Raw genomic sequence first — 19,215 nt, forward strand, 5'->3', positions numbered from 1 at the left:
GGTCATCACAAGTTGGTTAATCAACTAAGATACCATAAGGGTAGTGAACGACTGGTGAGGGAGGACATGAAACTTCCATTTTACAAACAACAATAATAATATAGCGTGCGACAAGGATTACAGAGACGTAAACAAAATTATATGACCATGCAGATCTCAGGGAAAGGTCGTCCGGGTACATGGTTAAAGGGCTCATGGTGCAAGGATCCATTGTATATTCCATTATGACGCAACCCCTTAGCTATAGTCCGCCTTCGACGATCTCATATATTGCCTGGACATATTGTGCGGTGTTAGCGTTGCCCAACGTTTTATCAGCCATTTTGTTCATCGTGTAACTGATTGTCATCGCATTATCGAGGTCCATTATCGCAATAGAACCTCCCTGGTAGAGAGAAAGAAGAATAAGCCTATTATGGTTTGACAAGTTCTAAGTGTGGGGGATACTTACCCAGCCACCCCAGAAGCACTTGCGGCCCTCCGGGATCCACGGGACTGTATCCCTCTTCGGGAGGGCATATCCTATTCCAAACCGAAGGGGAATCCCAAGCACCAAGTCAATGCCGTCACATTGTTCCTGAAATATCAAATCAATCGTCCCTGGTGAAAGGAAACGAACCCCGTCAACCTCCCCTCCAAGAGACACCATTGCAAGGATGCGAGCAATAGCACGCGCGTTCCCATGGCCATTTGCTGCTCCAATTTCTGCACGTCTCCACCCGTCGGTCAGAGCAATCTGGGCATTTGGAATGGGTCCCATTAAAGTCCTGTATGCAACGGAGTCCTTGTCCGTCAAATTGAAACTCGTATTCAACTGTGAGGGCGGAATGAGTGCCGAAATCCGCGGCCAGTCCTCCTCACGAGCTCCAAGTTGAAAATCTGCACCCAGCGGTCCCGCGATTTCTTCCTCAATAAATTCCTTCAGTGATTTCCCTGTAGTTCTGCGTATCAATTCCCCAACCAAATGGCCCATGGTCATAGCATGATAACCTGATACTGTCCCGGGCTGAAACCAGGGCGCCTGCGTTGCCAATTTTGCTGTGCTCCTGTCCCGATCAAAGACATCGCTGAACGTGATAGGCTGTTCCCATCCGGACACGCCAGAAGTATGACTCAAAAGATGGCGCACTTCCACGTCTTCCTTGCCGTTCTCTGCGAACTCAGGCCAGTACTTAGAAACCTTTTCATGGACATCTAGAAGGCCGCGATCGACGACCATCAACGCTGACAGGCACGTTATTGCCTTCGAAACTGACCAGACATTGACAATAGTATTCTCCTGCCATTGGTTGCTGCGGCTTTCATTGGTTGCCCCACCCCATAGGTCGACCACGTTTTCCCCTTTGATATTGACACAAATGGCGGCGCCCAACTCGGCCCCAGAGGCTAGATTCCGGGCCAGCAAATTTCGCACCTTTTCGAATTTTGGATCACAGTAGCCGTTGACGTGTGCCATATCTTCTGGACAAAAAGGGATCAAACAATGAAGATGAAAAGGATATGTTGGCCTTTACCAAGCCTCCGAAACAAGACCATTTCAGAACTATATAAGCCTGACGGCAATGCCTCGCTAATGCCTCGCTAATGCCTCGCTAATTTTATTTCCATCAAGATTAGAACCTAAGCACGGGGAGACTTATTCAGAGAAAGGCCCCTGGCTCTTGCCGAGGTAAACCCCACAATTTTGGTCGATCCAACAGACGGCGATCATTTTGTTTCACGGAAACAGTCTCATAATCTTTCTGGGATGCATCAAAAATTGTTTTGCCGAGTAACCTCGTCTCCCTACGGTAGTTAGTTGTACTCTCGACTCAGAGAACATGACGGATTGCTTTGGATCAGTAAAGAAAAAGGCTTATCATGAAAAAATGCCTTACAATTCTTTAAAGATATCTAGGTTAATTAACACCCTTCTAATATAGCTAACAATGCATCTGAGCTGATCTGTTTCTCTTGTTGGTGAGCCTTGGTTTAAATCTCGGATTCCTCATCGCTGGCTCTGTTATCACCGATGCGTCTTTTGGTACTCATAGCTGACAGAGAGTCCTCCTTATTTCCCTGCTTCTGCTTCCCAGTTCTAGCGTCAAAAGAACGGATGTACTCCCAAAGATTTGCCATAGGTGGCGGATCGTGCTCGGTCTCTGTATATACAAAAACCAAGGGCAGAGTGTCAATACGGTGTATAATATCCCTTGAGTTGATTAGACCGCGCAAGGTAGCAAAATAATGATTGTTTTCGAATCGGCCAATGAAGTTTCCAAGATGCTCATGCAGCTCCGGGTCCTTACACAGAAATTTGCAATACTGATGATTCTTGAAGAAGTAGCACACTGTTAAATCATTGCTATGGGATGCGTCCCAGGCGTTCAAAATTTCTTCGGCTCCTCGGCTGTGTGAGATATGTGTGAGATATGTGTGAGTTGATTCAGCGACGCGATGGATGTCTCATCTTCAAAACCAGACGCAATTGGTGCTTGCTGCACAGAGTCCTGAGTCGGATTAGGACTATCCAACGCCATATCGTTTCCTGCGTCAGGATTGCGTTGCGCATATTCATTTCTGCCTTGAGTTTCCGGAGGATGAGGATCGCATGGAGCTGGCGACAAGACAACATGACTTTCATCGTGATAAGGAGTTTGCGGGTTAGTTCCTATTCTCCGCCATATAGGATGTGATTGAGAAGATAATATTTCTCGGCTAAAGAAGCCGAACATGATATCTCGCAGCACGGCGAACGTTGTAGGGTACTTTTTCGGAAGCTGTTCCCCACTATAGACCTGTAGAGCAAATAGAAAGCAGCAGTCGTTGCAGTGTGATTCTCTCTGTGATAGTCCGCACCGTTTATTTGCCATGAGATCCTCACTGTCAATAGAGAAAGGCGGAACGATGATCTTATATCTATCCCTTTTAGGGAGCTTTAGGAGATCGACAACTTTTTCAGGAGCTTCTTCCTCCCAGCGCGGAGGATAGACATATAACTCCTGAGGACGACGGCCGGTCAAGTATGCTCGGGCACTAGGTTTTATAGTTGAGCTCACACAAAGCGAGCGAATCTGAGGCGAATCAAAGCCCAACTGCGTTGCCAAGATGGCAAGTTGATAAGCTGACTCTGACAGGGTCTCTCTATACGCATATGCATCGTCAGTACGTTTGGAGCCCGGGAGTCTAACATCGGTCAAGCTTTCTATAAAATGAATTGAGAACAGCCATAGCTGTACGTAGCCAGCGGTAGAGACATTTTCTTGAGACTGGTCGTCATGTACGCTCTTGAAGGCGTTCTCTGCAACCTGATTCCCGGTACCATTGAAACTTCGTATGAGAGCATCCCGCATGTCTTTTCAAGGACTTAGCGCAAGGCTGTAAGATCAGTGTATCCTGGACTAGTGGGTACAGACTGAGTATTCGGCCTCTCCTGTCTAGAAGGCTACTCAGCAATGTGGCTGTGTGGCTCTCATCTGCCACGGAAGGGAAGAGTTCACCTGCATTTATTAATATGGTGATAAAGTTGGCATCTTCTCTCATCTAGGGCATCCGATTTTCTAACAGACGCACAGAAGTGGTATCAACATGCGCAGGTTCGTCCAGGAACAAAGGTGACCAAGTATCATAGATGATGTCCAGATAATGGCTTTTTTCCTGCAACGGTGGTTAGACATCTTGTCACTTTCCCAGTGCTAGGAAGTTCTTACTGTCAGAGAAGCACACTCCACTAAGCGCTTCAGAAAGTTAAAGGGGATATCAGCCCAAAGCCCTGGATAAGGGATTAATCATCTTAAGCCGAGTACAATGCGTGGGTATCTCTTCTCTAGCCTCCTCAGGTCTTCCATTGCGCGACTGGGTATCTTCAATTCCCAAAATGCAATTTCTCTTTCGTCACAGTGAGATATCCTGCTATACTGAAGGTTACGAAGGATATCCCCTGCACTGCAGTTGTTATCCTTGAGCGCACAGAGGCGGCGTTTTAGAGGTTCAGAGAGGCCTCCTTTAGTTAGCCTGCACCTGTATGAACCTTAAAGCCATACATACTGTTACTATAGAGATATACCGTCCACCAACGGTCACCAGGGTATAGCACATCCTTTGCAGCCTCTATCCGGTGCTTTTCATACAAGCACTGAAGCTTGTAATCATGTGGCAACAGTAATAGAGGTGGCTCAACTGCTCCTTTCAGTTCCGCCTCATTAATCCCTGATTGGAGCATGGCTTGCTCCAGAACATCGTCACTTATGACGGCTGAGATTAGTTGCTAGGTTCTAGCTGTGCACACTGCTTTAATCGAAAGGTTCTTTTCAATAAATCAACATTTTTATTATCAAAATTCTTCCTCCGAAGAGCAATAGAGGGAATGACAAGTATTCAAAGGTGACTTTAACACAACCATGAAAGAACTGTGCTAGTTCTTTCACGCTTTCATCTTGGTTACTATTCATGGCTGTTCTTTTGGATAAGTATGTTTTGAAGGTTGAGTGTTAGGGTTAAAATAGCCTTCCCTGTTAGGCGTTAGGCTTGGTCATTGTTCGTTACCGTTATTTTTCAAGTCAATACCTTCCAGCTTCCTCTTCGTTTGGACTTCCCTCATTGGAGGACTTCACTCTTGGGTGGTTTTCCCTCCGTACTGGTTAGCCCTCTATACTAGACTCCCCTCCGTACTGGTCTTCCCTGTGCCACTGGTGCGCCCTTCGTACTGGTCTTCCTTCTTTAGAAACCATTTGTAGGGAAGTTCGCCCAGTGAGGCTCGGATTTCTCTTGCTCAATGTATAAAGGGGCGGAATAGGACGGGATTGGTCGGCCAGACTTTACTCTCTTCGACTGCTACCCTTTAAATCCTTCAAAGACCGGTATTATTGGGCTATGCGATTACAGAAGATGGAAGAATGGAAAGAGATGGGTATAATTATTCAAATCCTCTGTCTCTGCACTGAAATGGTTTCAGGCAACCCAGTTCAGTTCCACTGAGATATTCTTTTGGGTCTGACAGATTCAGCGAGCAAGCAGAACTAGGACTCACAGAACATGCCAGAGAAACAAGTACCCAATGACTTGTCGGCTGCTTTCTTCCCCCTGCTTCCGCAGCCACCGATGGATGCATGTAAATAGTGGTCATGTTTATAAGCCTGGATTGAGCCAAAGTCTGTGGCGAGTGAAGACATGTGTGTTGTGACAGTCCATAGTTCCGTTCTGAGCAGTGTGGCTTTCAAGAAAGTCAACGCATGACGAGTTACTGTTCTGCCTTGGGAGAAGCTCCCAAAGGTCTCGGGTGACTGAAAGATCAAGTTGCTCTTGGCCTTGCGGTGGCCGTTTGAGCTGAAAGCTGAGCGGCCGGTAGTAGGTTGAAATGCTTTTGGCCAGATTTGTAGAATCAATAATGGTTGAAGAAGGTCTTCCCGTACAATTAGGGTTATCCCACACCCTCACTTCAATTAGTTCAAAGAGAGCCTAATGCCTTAGTAATCTGCTCACAATAGCTGACTACCTGGTTAACTTACCTGGCAGATCGTTTGACGGACGAGGGTAATGAAGAAAATACCGAATAGTGCTCTATTATCTGGCCGCGGCATGACTCTTGATGGCTGCTATCAACTATAGCTGAAGTGGACATCTAGAACCGTCTATTATATGCCGGCTGAAAGGTAGAGAGGATGTCAGTTGATCACTACGATGAAATACAATCGGTATAGTCTGGCTCTGGTTTGATACATGAGTAGCAGAAATACCAGTGGAGCAAAAGCTGTAAGTAACACCAATGAAATATACTGAATGTACACTAGAGCTTTAAGTTTATTAACAGTAAGTTATGCTCTATAAAACAGGTAACAGGTCCCTAATGAAGGCAAAGCAGCTGTGTCAATGACGCGTGGAGCTTTCCCCAGCAGATTTATCCGTGATCCCAAGGCATTATTCACTCGATTGCGGAGGTCTTCCGGCGATACCTTGCGGAGAACGGCCGCAGAGTTCGCATCAAGTTTCACTACGGTTTCCCTATCCTTGACGCTAGCGGTTGTGGAGGCTCTGCTATTCGGCGTCGACGGGCACGAGGGCGTGCCCGAGCGGACTACATCCGCCTAGGAAGCAATTCGGGTGGCTATATTGGGTGTGATGGGAGCGGGCGGTGCGAGTACATTGCTGACTACGTTTTTGATGAGGGTGATGTCCTCTGCGATCGGCTGCAAGCTGTTTAGTTTCCCCAGGATTTCCTGTGCCGACGGTTGCTTGCGGGTTGTCTTAGCTAGTGTTTGGCGCGTTTGGTGTTGTCAAGCTCCAGCAGTGCTGTGGCCTCGGCTATGATTTGCGTGGCATGCTCGAGGTGGTTCAGAGGCTGGATCCCCAACACTGGCCAACTAGTCCCACCGACCATGACTTCTGGGTATTGGGCGATAGCCAGAAGCCTGGTCAATATATTGACCCAGAATTGAGATCGATTAAGCTTCTATTTAGCGAGAAATTTCAAAAATTTCCTCTGAGCCGAGGGTAGTTGTTTATTTGTGGATTGTGATTGGTTAATACGGGAAGAAGAAACCGACTTAAACCGTATGGTCGAGCATCATCTGCCTGTAAGGGTTTTTCAGAGTTCAGACAGTCTTTCCGGGTCTGGTTGTCATTTCAGACAAATTCATAATCCTAAGCAGTGCCAATTCCACGTTTTCCACTAAAATAGGCCTAACTGCAGTGTATTTAACGGTTCAATATCAGGCAACCCTTATCAAGTAAAATCCCCTGGGACCAGCGAAGGACTATTGGTAATACACCACAGCGCGACGGCTTTGGCGTATTCTGCTCATTATTTACATAAGAGACTCTGCTGGAATGCTTGAGAGACTTATTGAGTGAATTCAACGTTGGGATTCTGTTTTCGCTGACTGAGGTCTGAAGCCGGATAGACGATCTAATATAGGTAGAAGATTTCTTCATTAACTCCGGACGTGGTACGTGTTCTCGACACCGGCCCTGATGCCCCCAAATTTGGAAAAGGATCGAAAGGATCTATGACTCCCCTTAATTGTTCCCTAAGAGAGTCAAAAAAAATTGCAGTTCCTTGAGTCCTGGTATTAAAATGAACATTGAGAATTACAGGAAAACCAAATCATGTAATCACAATCCATCATGTTGATTGGCATGGAGTAAGAATAGTCTCATAATAGATCACGGCCTCTAAATCTACATACAAAGTCTATCAGAGCATTCTAGTCTTCCTCAAGATCCAACGGCACCGTTCTTCCTCAGGTAGACTTCAGTCTCTTTTGCTTGATCCGTATGTGGACCCGCATGAATTAACCACGATAATAGGGTGGAATACATATCATCCGTGGAGTTGATTTTCGCTCCATGTTCCAAAAGAATCTTCACGGAATTAATAAGGCACCATATTCTGCAGCCCAAGAGAGAGGGGTACACTTGTTTTGGTCGCGATCGTCTTTAGCAGCACCAGTTCTTAAAAGATGACGAAGAAGCTCGGGGCAATCTCCCATGGCCGTGTAGTCAATGAGAGGTCTCTTGTAGGGGCCTCGGGGATTTGAAGCACCTTTTGACTCTATTGAGGAATACGCATCGTTTAGAAAAGCCGTGATATCGTCGCTTAGCCTAATCTCCGCGATATTCTTCAAGCGTCGGAATTCGCCATCGATAACGGTTTTGGAGTCCAGGGGAATACTCATTGCGATAGTTCCCATACTGTATCCTTGCAGTGTAGCTGCAGATGTATAACCTCACGGTTCTCAAGAGTATGGAACCAGAGAAGTTTAAACGTAGCGGATACTCCCAGCGAGTATAGTATGTAGACAGTTTCACGAAATTCTCTCCATTACCGCTGGAATGAATTTGCTGTGTTGGGCATGGAAGGCAATTTAATGTCCTATCTTACAGTAGTACGTATACACATTGTTCTAAAACTCTCAACTATTGAGTGGAAATGCACATGCCTGTGCTGCCAGACAAATGTATGGAAACACCTGCGGATTAAGTCCGCGGGTCTTCGGCAGGGAACAAAGAGCCTTCGGGGGTTTCAAGATTGGCAGTGATGAACAGAATCAGGGTCGAAGCCGCGGCGGGTCGATGGGTGCTTCGGCCGTCTTAGACCTAAGGTGCCACGCCAGTTTTGGCTCCCCACAGGACTCAAAAGCGGCGCGGCACGTCCAGTACTAGATAAAAACGGGCGCGATGTACGTCATGTACGGTCTAATTGTGCTGTCAAGAACAACATTCGATTTCTTGTCAAAGCGAAGGCAGGAATAATTTTGTGAATCTCAGTGACATTGCGAACATGGCAGTGTCTCCTAAGTTGGGATCTCCAATCGAATTGCCAGTTCGAGGAGTCCCGCGGCATATGACACTCCCCCAAACTCTAGACGTTCAGTCGGATTTCGTGAAGTCTGGGTCCCCTTATGACCAGCTGAACCGCTTTTTCGTCGGCCTGTCACCGACTTGGGGACCCGTCAGCGCTATCGAGTTTTTTGAAGGCTCCCACTTGGCCTACGTCTACCAAGAACGGATTGAAGAAAGGGACCTATAGGCTGAGGATTTCAAAGAAATATCTTATCTAAATCTGGTTAATTTAAAAGAGATATTCATTGCGAAACAGAACGTCTCTTTCCTTTATAATACATAGGGTATCTTGCTAGAGGAGAATCAACAATTATTATCAAAGTTTTGCTTGGGCGAGGTGCAGTTTACAACTATCTCAAAAGGGGTAAGTATGCAAAATTCGGAGTTATTTCAGAGAGGAACTCCGCTGATATCTCTAGATCCTGCAAGCTTTGAAGTACGTGCATGAAGTGCTTGGGATCTGCCATGGGAATGTCACACTTTCCACAGTCCTAATCAACCAAGATGGAGTAGTCAAACTGGGTTAGTATAATCTGAAATGTATACACTGAAAATGACCTGTTATTAACAGACTTCATAGCCGACATCGGAAGCAGCCTGATTAGGGAACCAAGATAACAGCAAAAGAGTAAAGATCTTCAGGCTGTTTGCTTGATAGCTTGCTTGCTCTTGAGACTAGACGAGACATCTGTAATTTATGGGACAATGGGACTGCTCACAGAGGACTTCACCGGCTGCTTTTGGAGAGTAACCGCAGCGGACCTTTTAAAGGTGGGTAGATCTTCAAATATATCACTGGCAGCCAACTTATCGAGATTAGCATCCTTTCCTACATATTAGTCTGGGGCCGTGGTGTCTGCGTCCTGTAAGTGTCCTCTGCGGGATCGCTCGATAACGAGTCCTAGGAAGGACAATACCGGTCCACGGTAGGATGAAGGCATATAAACTTAAGAGGGGGAGCGTGCATTGTTTCGAAGTCACAGATTCTTCTTTGGAGTCTGTTTAATACACCTTTGACCATGCTCTGTAGACTCTGAGAAGCACGATCGACTGAGTCAATAGAGCTTATAAATCTTTCGCAAGGAGAGGAAGTCGGATAATTTCTAGTAGAAGAAATCTCTAGGTTACCCATAGCTGGATATTGCAGCTCACCTTGAGCGAAATATGCACAATAAAGAAGGCTGCACGCCTATTTCGGAGTCGTGACCGTCCTCCCTATCAACCAACGTATAAGAAGATCAGATACTGCAAACCAGGTTCTACCACTATTGCTCATTACAGGCCAGTATGGGACAAACACAGCCATTTGCCGATCCTGAAACAAACCCGCCCGAGCCTGAAAGCGCTTCAGTCATTGAGACTCGTTATGTGCGCATGCTTCTCGAGCTTGACTATATTCCATGGTTCTACAACACCTCGGCTAGCGCTGCGCACTGGGCACTGCTTGCTGGGTATCTGGTTATTCCAGGAACATTTACTTCTCTTCAGAAGTCCGACTTTCTAACGGAAGGTCTGGAAACAAACCGTACCGGAAAAGCCATCCTCAGTACAATCCAGAATCCGCCCCTCCTTGCTATTGCTTGCTTTTTGATAGTTCTAGGCTCAGTAATGATTTCTTGACTCACCTGGGAGCAATTCACTTGAGGTATTATAGAGCATCCACAGGTCCGCCCTTAAGAGCTTTGGCAGATTAGTTTTAATAAATAGCCATGCATATCTTTTCATACCTACTCAAAGACCAGTTGCGATAATTCCTGGGGCAGTATCATTAGCATCATCTCCACGCTAAGCAGTTCCTGCGATGTTGAGAGCTTAGGCTCAAATGTCAGCGGAGGGGGAGTAAATCCATACTATAAGCAGATAACTCAATCCACAATGAAATGGGGCCTGTTGTAACAAACCATGTATTTGCCCCGTACACTTGGTATTACATTTATTTCATCAAGAGTCAGATGACCTAGCCTTGTTTAACAAAGTTTTGCTACTTCGGTGCGAGTGCTACAGGTCGACTTTAACAGCAAACGGATCTGAATAGCCCAGTTGGTGGCCGCCTTCTTTAATCATGCTCAATACTTGCCCAATCGCGTATTCAGGACTGAAAGAGCTCATGATCTATGGAGTTTAGCCACTATCCCGCTTACCTTGAGATGCCAAGCACGCCTCCGAAAGCATTCGTTAGTGGTCCAGTTCTAGCCGCGCCAACCTTCGAACCTGAAAATCGAGCTACTTTGCTTGATAGAGGCTATCGGCTATCGCCTATCCAGCCAAGCATTAAAAAAGAATAGATGTCGCGGCTCAGTGACAGCATTGTCTGGCAATTGTGCATCAGTTAGTTTTATGATGAATCGAATCGTAGTAAAGCTCTTAATGTATAACATGCAGAGTACATGCGCTAATTAACTGCATGAGGAGCCATAGAATGGGGTCAATCCATACTACGAGGAATCTTCATACCTAATTTCATTCTCCTTTTCCACTTCTTTGGGCCGGGAATTATTCCAACTGTTATTGCACGTCAGTCCTACATTGCGTGTTATTAAGAGCAAGATTACTACTACAAAGAGTGGGCCATAGACAGGGTCAGGCTTTCTGAACGTAGCCTGTTATACGAGTTCAGTCTAGGATTTTCTAACATAGTGATGCATTGTACCAAGCCGTGAAACAGCAGATTTGCAGTGAAGGATGCTGCTGGCCACCTAGAAATCTGCGCAGCTGTTGAACTTCTTCGATGTTGCTACGATGGCGGTAATTTATTTTCTGCCCGTGCGACTACATAGAGCTGGTCGTTCGTACCTTGCCTGAGGTCGTGCTATCAAAAAGTTGTTGTCAGGTAGATTGGTGCTTTAAGGCCATCTTTGGGGGGCAGTGACTTCCGGCGTACATACCCATGTCTGCGGCCGTACCAGCACGAGAGGAAAGATGCGTGCACTCCCGCCACATTTCGTTACAATAAGATACTCTCTTAGGCGAAACATGTCTCCCCCAGAATCTCCTTGTACACACTTCAGGCAGGAAACGTTGTAAACAGCTGATCATGCAGACTGCACCTTCTACTGGATACTGGGGGCCAAGCATGGGGATGCGTTATCTGTCCTGAAGCACTGCACTCATTTCTTCCGCACTGGTGATGAGTTGCCACCCATTTTGAGTGATGAGATTGCGGGAAACCTCAGCTTGTTAGGGAGAGGAACGATGAGTTTGGAGGACAATTTTGATGAGAGGGAGCTGAGGGGACAAGTGGTGGTTGAAATGGGCATGATATTAGGAATAAGATTGAGCAGCATGACTCGCGGGTTTCGAGGAGCAGTTCTGGTGGAGAGCGCATTCGCCGAGATTCATAATGAAGAGACCCAGCAAGCATCATTTCAAAAAACTCTGCTGGGTTCGTAATCGTCTGTCAGCTGAGAGGGATGATGCAGCCTAAAGCCGCAAGGGCATCCCGGCAGATTCATGATATGAAGAGAATTCCGAAACTGCTTATAAAGCCGCGAAATGAATCCCGGCATCCACGCCACTCAGTTTGGCGCAAACCCAACTACTTAAAAGCAGCTTAAGCTATTTATAACTTGTTACCAACCTGATAAATTCTCATTGATCTACAACTCACTTATACCATCTGCTTGTTTCAGAAGTAAGCGAAATGACCGCACAAGGAAAGCACGCCCTCATCTTCGGCGCCTCCGGTATCTCGGGCTGGTCCTTAATGAAGCAATGCCTCTCCTACCCAACCCCTTCGACCTTCGCCCATATCACAGGGCTCTGCAATCGGACCGCTGACAAACAGAGCTTGATGCTCCCCGACGACCCCCGCCTCAACATCGTCTCGGGTATCGACCTGACCGCGCCCCACGAAAGAGTCGTATCAGAACTCAAGAAGAAAGTACCCAGTGTTGAAGAGGTGGATATTGTTTTCTTCTGTGGTACTTTTCTCCCTCCCCTCTTCACTGACCCATATTGTGGAGTTTTGGTGAGATTAACGCGGAAACAGCATACATTCAAACGAACGACCACGCCTCCCTTCGCGAAGTCAATACTGCACTCCTGAAAACTGCCGTGCAAGCTATAACCACTGCCTCTAAGAAAGTGTCGACTATAATCCTCCAAACAGGCGGAAAGGGGTACGGTCTCGAATTCCCGGATAATGTCTCCATAAAGACTCCGCTCCACGAAGATCTCCCCCGAATTCCAGAGCCGTATCGGAGTAAGATCTTCTACTATGACCAGTATGATCTGCTCGACAAAATGACCCAGGAGGCCGGATGTACCTGGACGTTCTCGGACATCCGCCCCGACGGAATCGTGGGGTTTGCGCCGGTGAGTAACGCGATGAATATGGCGCATGGGATTGCATTTTACCTTTCGATATACAGGGAGGTGTTTGGGGAGGGTACGAAGGTTCCATTCCCTGGAAACAAGCGTGGGTATTATTCAAAGCACTCAGATACGTTTCAGGATCTATTAAGTAAGATGGAGATATATGCCGCGGTGAACCGGGATAGGTGTGGAAATGGGAGTGTATTCAATGTTGCGGATGGGGAGGCTGTTACCTGGGCGGGTGTTTGGCCGGGGATCTGCGAGTATTTTGGTCTTATTGGTGTTGAGCCTGAAGAAGTGAAGGAAAAGAAGGAAAGTATGGAGGAGTTTGTGCAAGGCCATATGAAAGAGTGGCAAAGGCTCGTTGAGAAGTATGGATTGAAGGAGGGAACAGTGGAGAAGCAGAATTGGGGGCATACGCATTTTATGTTGGTTGATTTTGATTTCCACCGTGATTATTCGCTGGAGAAGGCGAGGGGAGTCGGGTTTGAAGAGAGAATTGATACGGTGCAGGGGTACAAGATTGTGTTTGATAGGATGGCCGAGGCCCAGTTGATTCCGAAGATTTAGGTATCTTATGTATCTGAAGTTATTCAAATGATATCCATGTACAGACTATAGCGGCGGAGATCTACTAGGGAGCGTCGTACTCCGTATTAGGCTCGGACATGCTCAACCCACTCGCTCAATGCACCATCTTTTTCCACCTGTCCATCGACAGCCCTGACCACTGAGGAAAGTTCCATCCCACTATCTATCCCAGACGAAGATCCCATCTTCTCAAAGACCTCATCCACCTCTTCCAAAGAAAGCCCCCCGGTCTCGACATAGAACACCCACACAATGGGTATGAACAAAATATTCAATGCTGCATAGATCAGATAATACCGCCACGCAATCCTCTCAATTCCCACGGGTGTCGCCAACACAACGGCATAATTACAGATCCAATTCGTCGCTGTCGCGATCCCCGCGCCCCAATTCCGCCATTGCTGCGTGTTTACTTCGGCCGGGTACATCCAAGGCACGGCAATCCAGGTCAGTCCGAAGACAGTGAAGAACATGAAGACGAAGGCCATGGCGACCTTCGACCACTGGTCTGTATGTGCACCAAGGGACCCGCCAACGAAGGCGAAACTGATGCCCTGGAACAGGGCGCCGGCGAGCATGAGATTTTTTCGCCCGATGGAATCGATAAAGATGGCGCCTCCGCAGGTTGAGAACATAAGATTCATGGAATTGCAACATGAAAGGACGAGTGAAAGGGCGCGGGAGATGTTGAGAGAGGCAAAAACGACAGGGAGGTAGTAGTTTATGACATTATTGCCGCCCCACTGCTGCATAAACTGCGTCCCTGCACCGAGGAGGATGCGGCGGGTAGTATGAAGCCGGTCTTTGCGGAAGAGGACGCGCCAGTTGATAGCGGCGGTGAGCTCAAGTTCATGTTGGACAGAGCGGACGGAGGCCTCGTGGAGAGCTGTGATTTCTGGATCATCGGGAGTTGAGGCCTTGTTGTAAAGACGGGCGAGGACGACGCGAGCTTCGGGCTCGCGGTTACGTTGAATGAGCCAACGAGGAGAATCGGGGAGCCAGGGTGTGGCGGACGCTGCAAGGAGGGCGTAGAAGATTTGGAAGGCTAGGGGGAAGCGCAAGGAGACGCTGCTATGGTCGATGAAGCCGAGACCAAAGTTGAGCCACTGGGCTGTTACGTTGCCGAGCTGGTTGAGAGCGAGTTGAAGGACAATGAGACGGCCGCGATGGCGAGGCTTGGACATTTCCGATTGCCAGACGGGAATTGAGGTGGTGTTGATTCCATTGCCTACGCCTGCGACGAAGCGGCCAACGATCATCTGGGCGGAGTGGTATGAGGATGCCTGTAGGACAGCTCCTACAGTCAGGATGAAGCAGCCTAGGGCAATAGAAAGGCGACGGCCAAAGTAATCTCCCAAGGCCATGCAGGCGATAGCCCCGAGGAAGCACCCGAGGTCATACGTGGCCGTGATATGGCCAACCATCATAGAACTGGGATAATCAAAAGTCTCCTGGAAACTGCGGTTCTCAATCAAACCGCCAAACACGCCTTGATCGTAGCCAAACAAGAGGAAGCCACTGCCGGTGGCAAAGGTCACACCCGCGGTGAGGCGGTTCCCCTGGAGACTGCGAAGTCCCATATTTGCAGATAATAAGAAGAAAAATAGCCGATATGTGGGCAGACACTATATGAGATTGATGATGAAATCCCGGGGCAGAGACCTTGCGGACCAGGCTCAAGCCATGGGGTCAAGGACCACACCAATCTAGATAACGCAATTAAGACTGCCCAGGATCTTCGCCTTTTGGCTAACAATCTGGTGCAGTTCCGGCACAAATTTGGAAAATGAATTTCGTGCTGCGGGATTCAATACGGGATTCGATATCCGCTACACCACAAGTGTGACCAGTTCGGAATCGGACAGCCGTTGTATTATACTTGGATGACTTTGCCGAGCTGGAAGGCAAGAAAGTCCATCCTGCCAAACGGGACACTTTTTCATCCTCTGTAAAACACAATGTCTGAAACGATCAACTCCCTCTTGAGCCTCACCGGCCGTGTTATCATAGTTACGGGTATGAACCCTTCTCCATCTTGCCTATTGGGAACATATACACCGCGATTGATGTGCAGATGTAGCTGACAGTCTGTTGAAGGTGGGGCCCGTGGAATTGGTCTAACTCTCGCCGAAGCATGCATGGAAGCTGGTGCGGTGGTTGCAGTTACTGATATCGTCCCGCAGCCTGACCAGGAGTTCATATATCTCCAGGCAAAGATGCCCGGCCGTTTGCACTACTATCCGTAAGGGGGATGGTCCAAACAGGAGAATATTCCCTTTGACAGAGATGACAGTTGCGATGTTACAAGCAGAGAACAGCTAGTGCATGCGTTTGGCCAGATATTCCATAATCATCAAGGAGTGGATGGGATGTTAGTTGCTACCATATGGCCATTCTAACCAGTAATGTTAACACAGGCTCCAGTATTACTGCAGCAGGAATATGCATCGACAAGCCCTTCCTCGAGCACACTTGGGAGGATATCCAGCGGCAACAGGCCGTTAATGTACCTCTCAAACGCCCTCGACAGGATTAAAGAGAAGTTGTGATGCTGACAGAAAACAGGAAACTGGAACGTTCTTTGCAATCCAGCAGACGGTCCGAAAGATGAAGGAACAGGGCACAAAGGGCAGTATTGTCATGATCTGCTCCCAGACAGCACAGCATGTCTCACCAGGCCACCAGCTCACCGCGTACGCCGGAAGCAAGGGCTTCGTCTGGTCATTCGCGCGAAATCTAGCACATGAACTTGCTTCTGATGGAATTAGGGTTAATACTATTTCCCCAGGGTACACACTCTCCCTCGTTGGTATTTATTTTTGAGAGGTCTGCTAACCTTGGCAGCTATATCGCCACGGCGATGAATCTGAGTATCGCAGCACGCCGTCCAGATCTCCATCGGATTTTTAACGAGGCACCGCCAATGAGAAGGATGGGACGACCAGAGGATCTGAAGATGGCTGCGTTGTATTTGCTCGGTGAAGGGTCGGCATACGTTAGTGGCTTAGATTTGGTAGTTGACGGGGGAATGAGCGTTACTTCTGGTAATTTCAAGTCTATTCTATAAATTATATAGAGTTGAATATATCTGTTCATTTCCTCTCCCCGCTCTCATTGAATTCAATCTTCTTCCCCGAGACAAGGCTCTCCTGCAACGCCTGTGCAATTCTCAACCCCGTTAATGCGGCCTCAATCTTCAAGGGAAACTCTTTTCCATCGAGGATCGCCTCCACGAAGACATCTAGCTCTGTTACAAACGCCTCCTCATACTGATCCATCCAGCTCGGAAGCGCCTCTGATACAATCCCATTTGGGCCCGAGACCTGCACCTTATTCATTGTCGGGATCAGATTTATCCCAATCTTGCCATCCGTCCCGACGATTTCCGTACAGTTGTCATATCCGTGCAGTGTCGTTCGTGAATGATAATAATACGCAATCCGACCATCCCAGAATTCAACAACACCCACGGCATTATCAACATCGTTAAATTCTGTCATCTCGTGGTGGTGGGAAATCAACCCCGTCCCATAGCAGGATTTGGGGATGACCTCGTCCCCGAAGAAGGACAATGTCAGGTCTATGTCATGGATGACAGTGTCCACAAAGATACCACCGCTCACCCGGGCATAGTTGATGAAATACCCGGATTTATCGAGTTTTTCGGTGCCCTGCGAGCGGATAATGAGTGGTCTGCCGATGACCCCGGCCTCAATCTTTTGGCGGGCGTCGGCGTAGTTTTTGTCGAACCGACGGACGAAGGCGACCATTAACCTGGCGGCGAGGGTCTTCTTAGTTGTCTCGATGACAGATTGCAGCTGTGCGAGTTAATGGTATAGCATGGTTATTTGGGAATGAGAATAATGTACCTCAGTGATATCTGTTGTGATCGGCTTTTCGCAGAGGACATGGATGCCCCGCTCTATGGCGGCTAGTGTATGCATGATATGCAAATTTGTTGGGGAGGCAATCACCACGGCCTGGAGATTGGGAGTGTGAATCATATCCTGGAAGTCTGTGAAGACTTGTACACCCTCGGGCTTAAGCTGTTGCTCTGCCCATTCAATCTCAAGTGGTGCCGGGGAGCACACGCAGAGGAGACGCGCTCTGGGGACACGATGAAGGAGATTCAGGGCGTGGCGCTGGCCCATTCGGCCGATGCCAACGACGCCAATGTTGAGTTTGGAAGACATGATGATTTTGTTGAGAACTTTTCGCAGTAGAGTTAGTTACTTCTCGAATGCCTTCTTGTTCGATTGCCTTTATTTATTGAATGGATGATACGTTCAGCCCGGGAAGTGGATTCCGGCTGGTTACCCTTCTCGTCTAGGTCATGACATTTCCAATAGTCACAGTCTTAATCGTTTGATACTCGGCCATCCCATACTTGCTCCCCTCCAGCCCATACCCACTTTCCTTGATCCCTCCAAACGGTGCCTCAGCAGCACTAATCTTCCCTGTATTCACGCCACACATGCCCACCTGGAGTTTCTGCGCAACTCGCAACACCCTTGCAACATCCCTCGAGTAGAAGTAACCTGCCAGCCCAAACTCCGTCTCGTTCGCTAGCTTCACCACCTCCTCCTCGCTGTCAAACTCAAAAATAGGCGCTAATGGTCCGAATGTCTCCTCCCTTGCAACAGCCATATCTGCCGTTGCTCCCGAGATCACTGTGGGCTGAATGAAGAACCCATTCCCAAGCTCCTCAGGAACGACTCCCCCCGTCCTGACCTCCGCATCTTTACTCACTGCATCTGCTATATGCTCTTTTACCTTTTTAACAGCTGCAGCATTGATCAACGGTCCCTGCGTTGCGCTCCCCTCTAACCCAGGACCACACTTCAACTCCTGAACCCGCTGCACAAGCCTCCTTGTAAACTCCTCCACAATAGGCCGTGCCACATAAAACCGGTTCGTACAAACACAAGTCTGTCCCGAACATCGGAACTTACTCATCATCGCGCCTTCAACCGCAAGGTCCAGGTCCGCGTCTTCAAAGACAATAAATGGCGCGTTGCCCCCCAGTTCAAGGCTCACTTTCTTAAGCGACCCAGCGGCCAACTTCGCAAGCGCCTTCCCAACCCTGGTTGAACCTGTGAAGCTTACTTTTCTGATCAGCGGATTCACCGCAACCTCGCTCGCCACGCTGCGGTCTTTCGTCGGGATAACTTGCACCACTCTTCCAGGAAACCCAGCCTGAACGGCTAACTTCGCCAACGCAAGCGCCGTAAAGGGCGTTTCAGAGGGTGGCTTGACAACAACCGCACATCCCGCACCAAGCGCGGGCGCAATCTTCCGTGTTATCATTGCCGCGGGGAAGTTCCAGGGCGTGATTATCCCACAGACGCCGACGGGTTCTTTCAGTGTCATTATCACGGTATTCATTGTTGAGGACGGGATAGTGTCGCCATAGGCGCGGGGTGCCTCAGCGGCAAACCAGGAGATGAAGGAAGCGGCGTAAGCGATCTCCGTGTGGGACTCAACAAGGGTTTTGCCGTTCTCGAGGCAGAGGAGAGTTGCCACTGGCTTGGTTTAGCAGACGCGTCTTGTTCCAAGACAGGCGAAATTGGGGGGAAGTACAATTGTCGATGTTAGCCATGACAAGACCATGCCATTTCTGGAGGAGTGCGCCGCGGGCTGCGGCCGTTGTTGAGGCGAAATATTCTTGCTGTGCGGTTTGGGCGCTTTGTATGGCGGTTTGCATGTTTTCCATGTTACTGTTTGCCGCTGTGCCTAGGACTTGCCCGGTGGAGGGATCTAGTGTCTCTGTTAGATGGTGATCGAGGTTAGAAGGGACATTAGAGAAGATGTACCGTAGACGTCGAACGTCGTCTCCGTTTCCAACCACCTGCCATCGATGAAGGCCGAATTCTGAATGAAGAGGCCCGACTGGCTCAGTTTCTGGATTGTTTCGGTGTAGGAAGACATATTGATGAAGATGCAATGCAAACCGACTGGGCGATATCACCTCAAGAACAGACTGCATGGAGA

The 19,215-nt window shown here is 48.3% G+C and overlaps 10 protein-coding genes across 10 annotated transcripts; 4 read left to right on the forward strand and 6 right to left on the reverse strand.

Annotated features, from left to right (window-relative positions):
* Positions 1 to 95: 95 nt before the first annotated feature.
* BDW43DRAFT_319278 (serine hydrolase domain-containing protein) lies at positions 96 to 1,625 on the reverse strand. The gene is made up of 2 exons (XM_032048876.1): positions 452 to 1,625; positions 96 to 385 (listed from the first exon to the last, which is right to left on the reverse strand). Exons 1-2 carry the CDS (start codon positions 1,454 to 1,456, stop codon positions 242 to 244), a joined length of 1,149 nt encoding a protein of 382 aa, XP_031905854.1. The 5' UTR covers positions 1,457 to 1,625; the 3' UTR covers positions 96 to 241.
* Positions 1,626 to 2,366: 741 nt separating this feature from the next.
* Positions 2,367 to 3,332, reverse strand: BDW43DRAFT_305903 (uncharacterized protein; the record flags this gene model as incomplete). The annotated part of the gene is made up of 1 exon (XM_032045895.1): positions 2,367 to 3,332. The coding sequence occupies one exon, from the start codon at positions 3,330 to 3,332 to the stop codon at positions 2,367 to 2,369; it is 966 nt and encodes a 321-aa protein (XP_031905855.1).
* Positions 3,333 to 7,340: 4,008 nt separating this feature from the next.
* On the reverse strand, positions 7,341 to 7,652 carry BDW43DRAFT_305904 (uncharacterized protein; the record flags this gene model as incomplete). The annotated part of the gene is made up of 1 exon (XM_032045896.1): positions 7,341 to 7,652. One exon carries the CDS (start codon positions 7,650 to 7,652, stop codon positions 7,341 to 7,343), a length of 312 nt encoding a protein of 103 aa, XP_031905856.1.
* A 605-nt stretch (positions 7,653 to 8,257) lies between these two features.
* Positions 8,258 to 9,159, forward strand: BDW43DRAFT_296383 (kinase-like protein; the record flags this gene model as incomplete). Its single annotated transcript, XM_032044199.1, has 5 exons — positions 8,258 to 8,470; positions 8,507 to 8,578; positions 8,618 to 8,683; positions 8,739 to 8,841; positions 8,954 to 9,159. The coding sequence occupies 5 exons, from the start codon at positions 8,258 to 8,260 to the stop codon at positions 9,157 to 9,159; spliced, it is 660 nt and encodes a 219-aa protein (XP_031905857.1).
* Positions 9,160 to 9,606: 447 nt separating this feature from the next.
* BDW43DRAFT_305906 (uncharacterized protein) lies at positions 9,607 to 11,709 on the forward strand (the record flags this gene model as incomplete). Its single annotated transcript, XM_032045897.1, has 2 exons — positions 9,607 to 9,865; positions 11,360 to 11,709. The coding sequence occupies 2 exons, from the start codon at positions 9,607 to 9,609 to the stop codon at positions 11,707 to 11,709; spliced, it is 609 nt and encodes a 202-aa protein (XP_031905858.1).
* A 159-nt stretch (positions 11,710 to 11,868) lies between these two features.
* Positions 11,869 to 13,306, forward strand: BDW43DRAFT_260448 (SDR family oxidoreductase). The gene is made up of 2 exons (XM_032040209.1): positions 11,869 to 12,239; positions 12,308 to 13,306. The coding sequence occupies exons 1-2, from the start codon at positions 11,960 to 11,962 to the stop codon at positions 13,201 to 13,203; spliced, it is 1,176 nt and encodes a 391-aa protein (XP_031905859.1). The 5' UTR covers positions 11,869 to 11,959; the 3' UTR covers positions 13,204 to 13,306.
* On the reverse strand, positions 13,290 to 15,030 carry BDW43DRAFT_319281 (sugar porter family MFS transporter; the record flags this gene model as incomplete). The annotated part of the gene is made up of 2 exons (XM_032048877.1): positions 13,399 to 15,030; positions 13,290 to 13,356 (listed from the first exon to the last, which is right to left on the reverse strand). The coding sequence occupies exons 1-2, from the start codon at positions 14,802 to 14,804 to the stop codon at positions 13,290 to 13,292; spliced, it is 1,473 nt and encodes a 490-aa protein (XP_031905860.1). The 5' UTR covers positions 14,805 to 15,030.
* Positions 15,031 to 15,182: 152 nt separating this feature from the next.
* On the forward strand, positions 15,183 to 16,291 carry BDW43DRAFT_296386 (SDR family NAD(P)-dependent oxidoreductase; the record flags this gene model as incomplete). Its single annotated transcript, XM_032044200.1, has 6 exons — positions 15,183 to 15,240; positions 15,370 to 15,466; positions 15,518 to 15,595; positions 15,649 to 15,730; positions 15,790 to 16,013; positions 16,069 to 16,291. 6 exons carry the CDS (start codon positions 15,183 to 15,185, stop codon positions 16,289 to 16,291), a joined length of 762 nt encoding a protein of 253 aa, XP_031905861.1.
* Positions 16,292 to 16,316: 25 nt separating this feature from the next.
* BDW43DRAFT_319284 (uncharacterized protein) lies at positions 16,317 to 17,527 on the reverse strand (the record flags this gene model as incomplete). The annotated part of the gene is made up of 2 exons (XM_032048878.1): positions 17,094 to 17,527; positions 16,317 to 17,042 (listed from the first exon to the last, which is right to left on the reverse strand). Exons 1-2 carry the CDS (start codon positions 17,415 to 17,417, stop codon positions 16,317 to 16,319), a joined length of 1,050 nt encoding a protein of 349 aa, XP_031905862.1. The 5' UTR covers positions 17,418 to 17,527.
* A 23-nt stretch (positions 17,528 to 17,550) lies between these two features.
* On the reverse strand, positions 17,551 to 19,152 carry BDW43DRAFT_319286 (NAD-dependent succinate-semialdehyde dehydrogenase; the record flags this gene model as incomplete). Its single annotated transcript, XM_032048879.1, has 3 exons — positions 17,551 to 18,746; positions 18,805 to 18,981; positions 19,038 to 19,152. 3 exons carry the CDS (start codon positions 19,150 to 19,152, stop codon positions 17,551 to 17,553), a joined length of 1,488 nt encoding a protein of 495 aa, XP_031905863.1.
* Positions 19,153 to 19,215: the final 63 nt, after the last annotated feature.

Source organism: Aspergillus alliaceus (genome assembly GCF_009176365.1).
Source record: "Aspergillus alliaceus strain CBS 536.65 unplaced genomic scaffold BDW43scaffold_2, whole genome shotgun sequence".
Lineage (NCBI taxonomy): Eukaryota > Fungi > Ascomycota > Eurotiomycetes > Eurotiales > Aspergillaceae > Aspergillus > Aspergillus alliaceus.

What these genes read in the sequence shown, in the direction of transcription:
- BDW43DRAFT_319278 (XM_032048876.1), bottom strand. Translation starts at nt 1,456, where the DNA reads ATGGCACACGTCAACGGCTACTGTGATCCAAAATTCGAAAAGGTGCGA. An exon ending in AGTGCTTCTGGGGTGGCTGG is followed by an intron (nt 386 to 451) that starts GTAAGTATCCCC and finishes TCTCTCTACCAG; the next exon opens with GGAGGTTCTATTGCGATAAT.
- BDW43DRAFT_260448 (XM_032040209.1), top strand. Translation starts at nt 11,960, where the DNA reads ATGACCGCACAAGGAAAGCACGCCCTCATCTTCGGCGCCTCCGGTATC. An exon ending in GGATATTGTTTTCTTCTGTG is followed by an intron (nt 12,240 to 12,307) that starts GTACTTTTCTCC and finishes ACGCGGAAACAG; the next exon opens with CATACATTCAAACGAACGAC.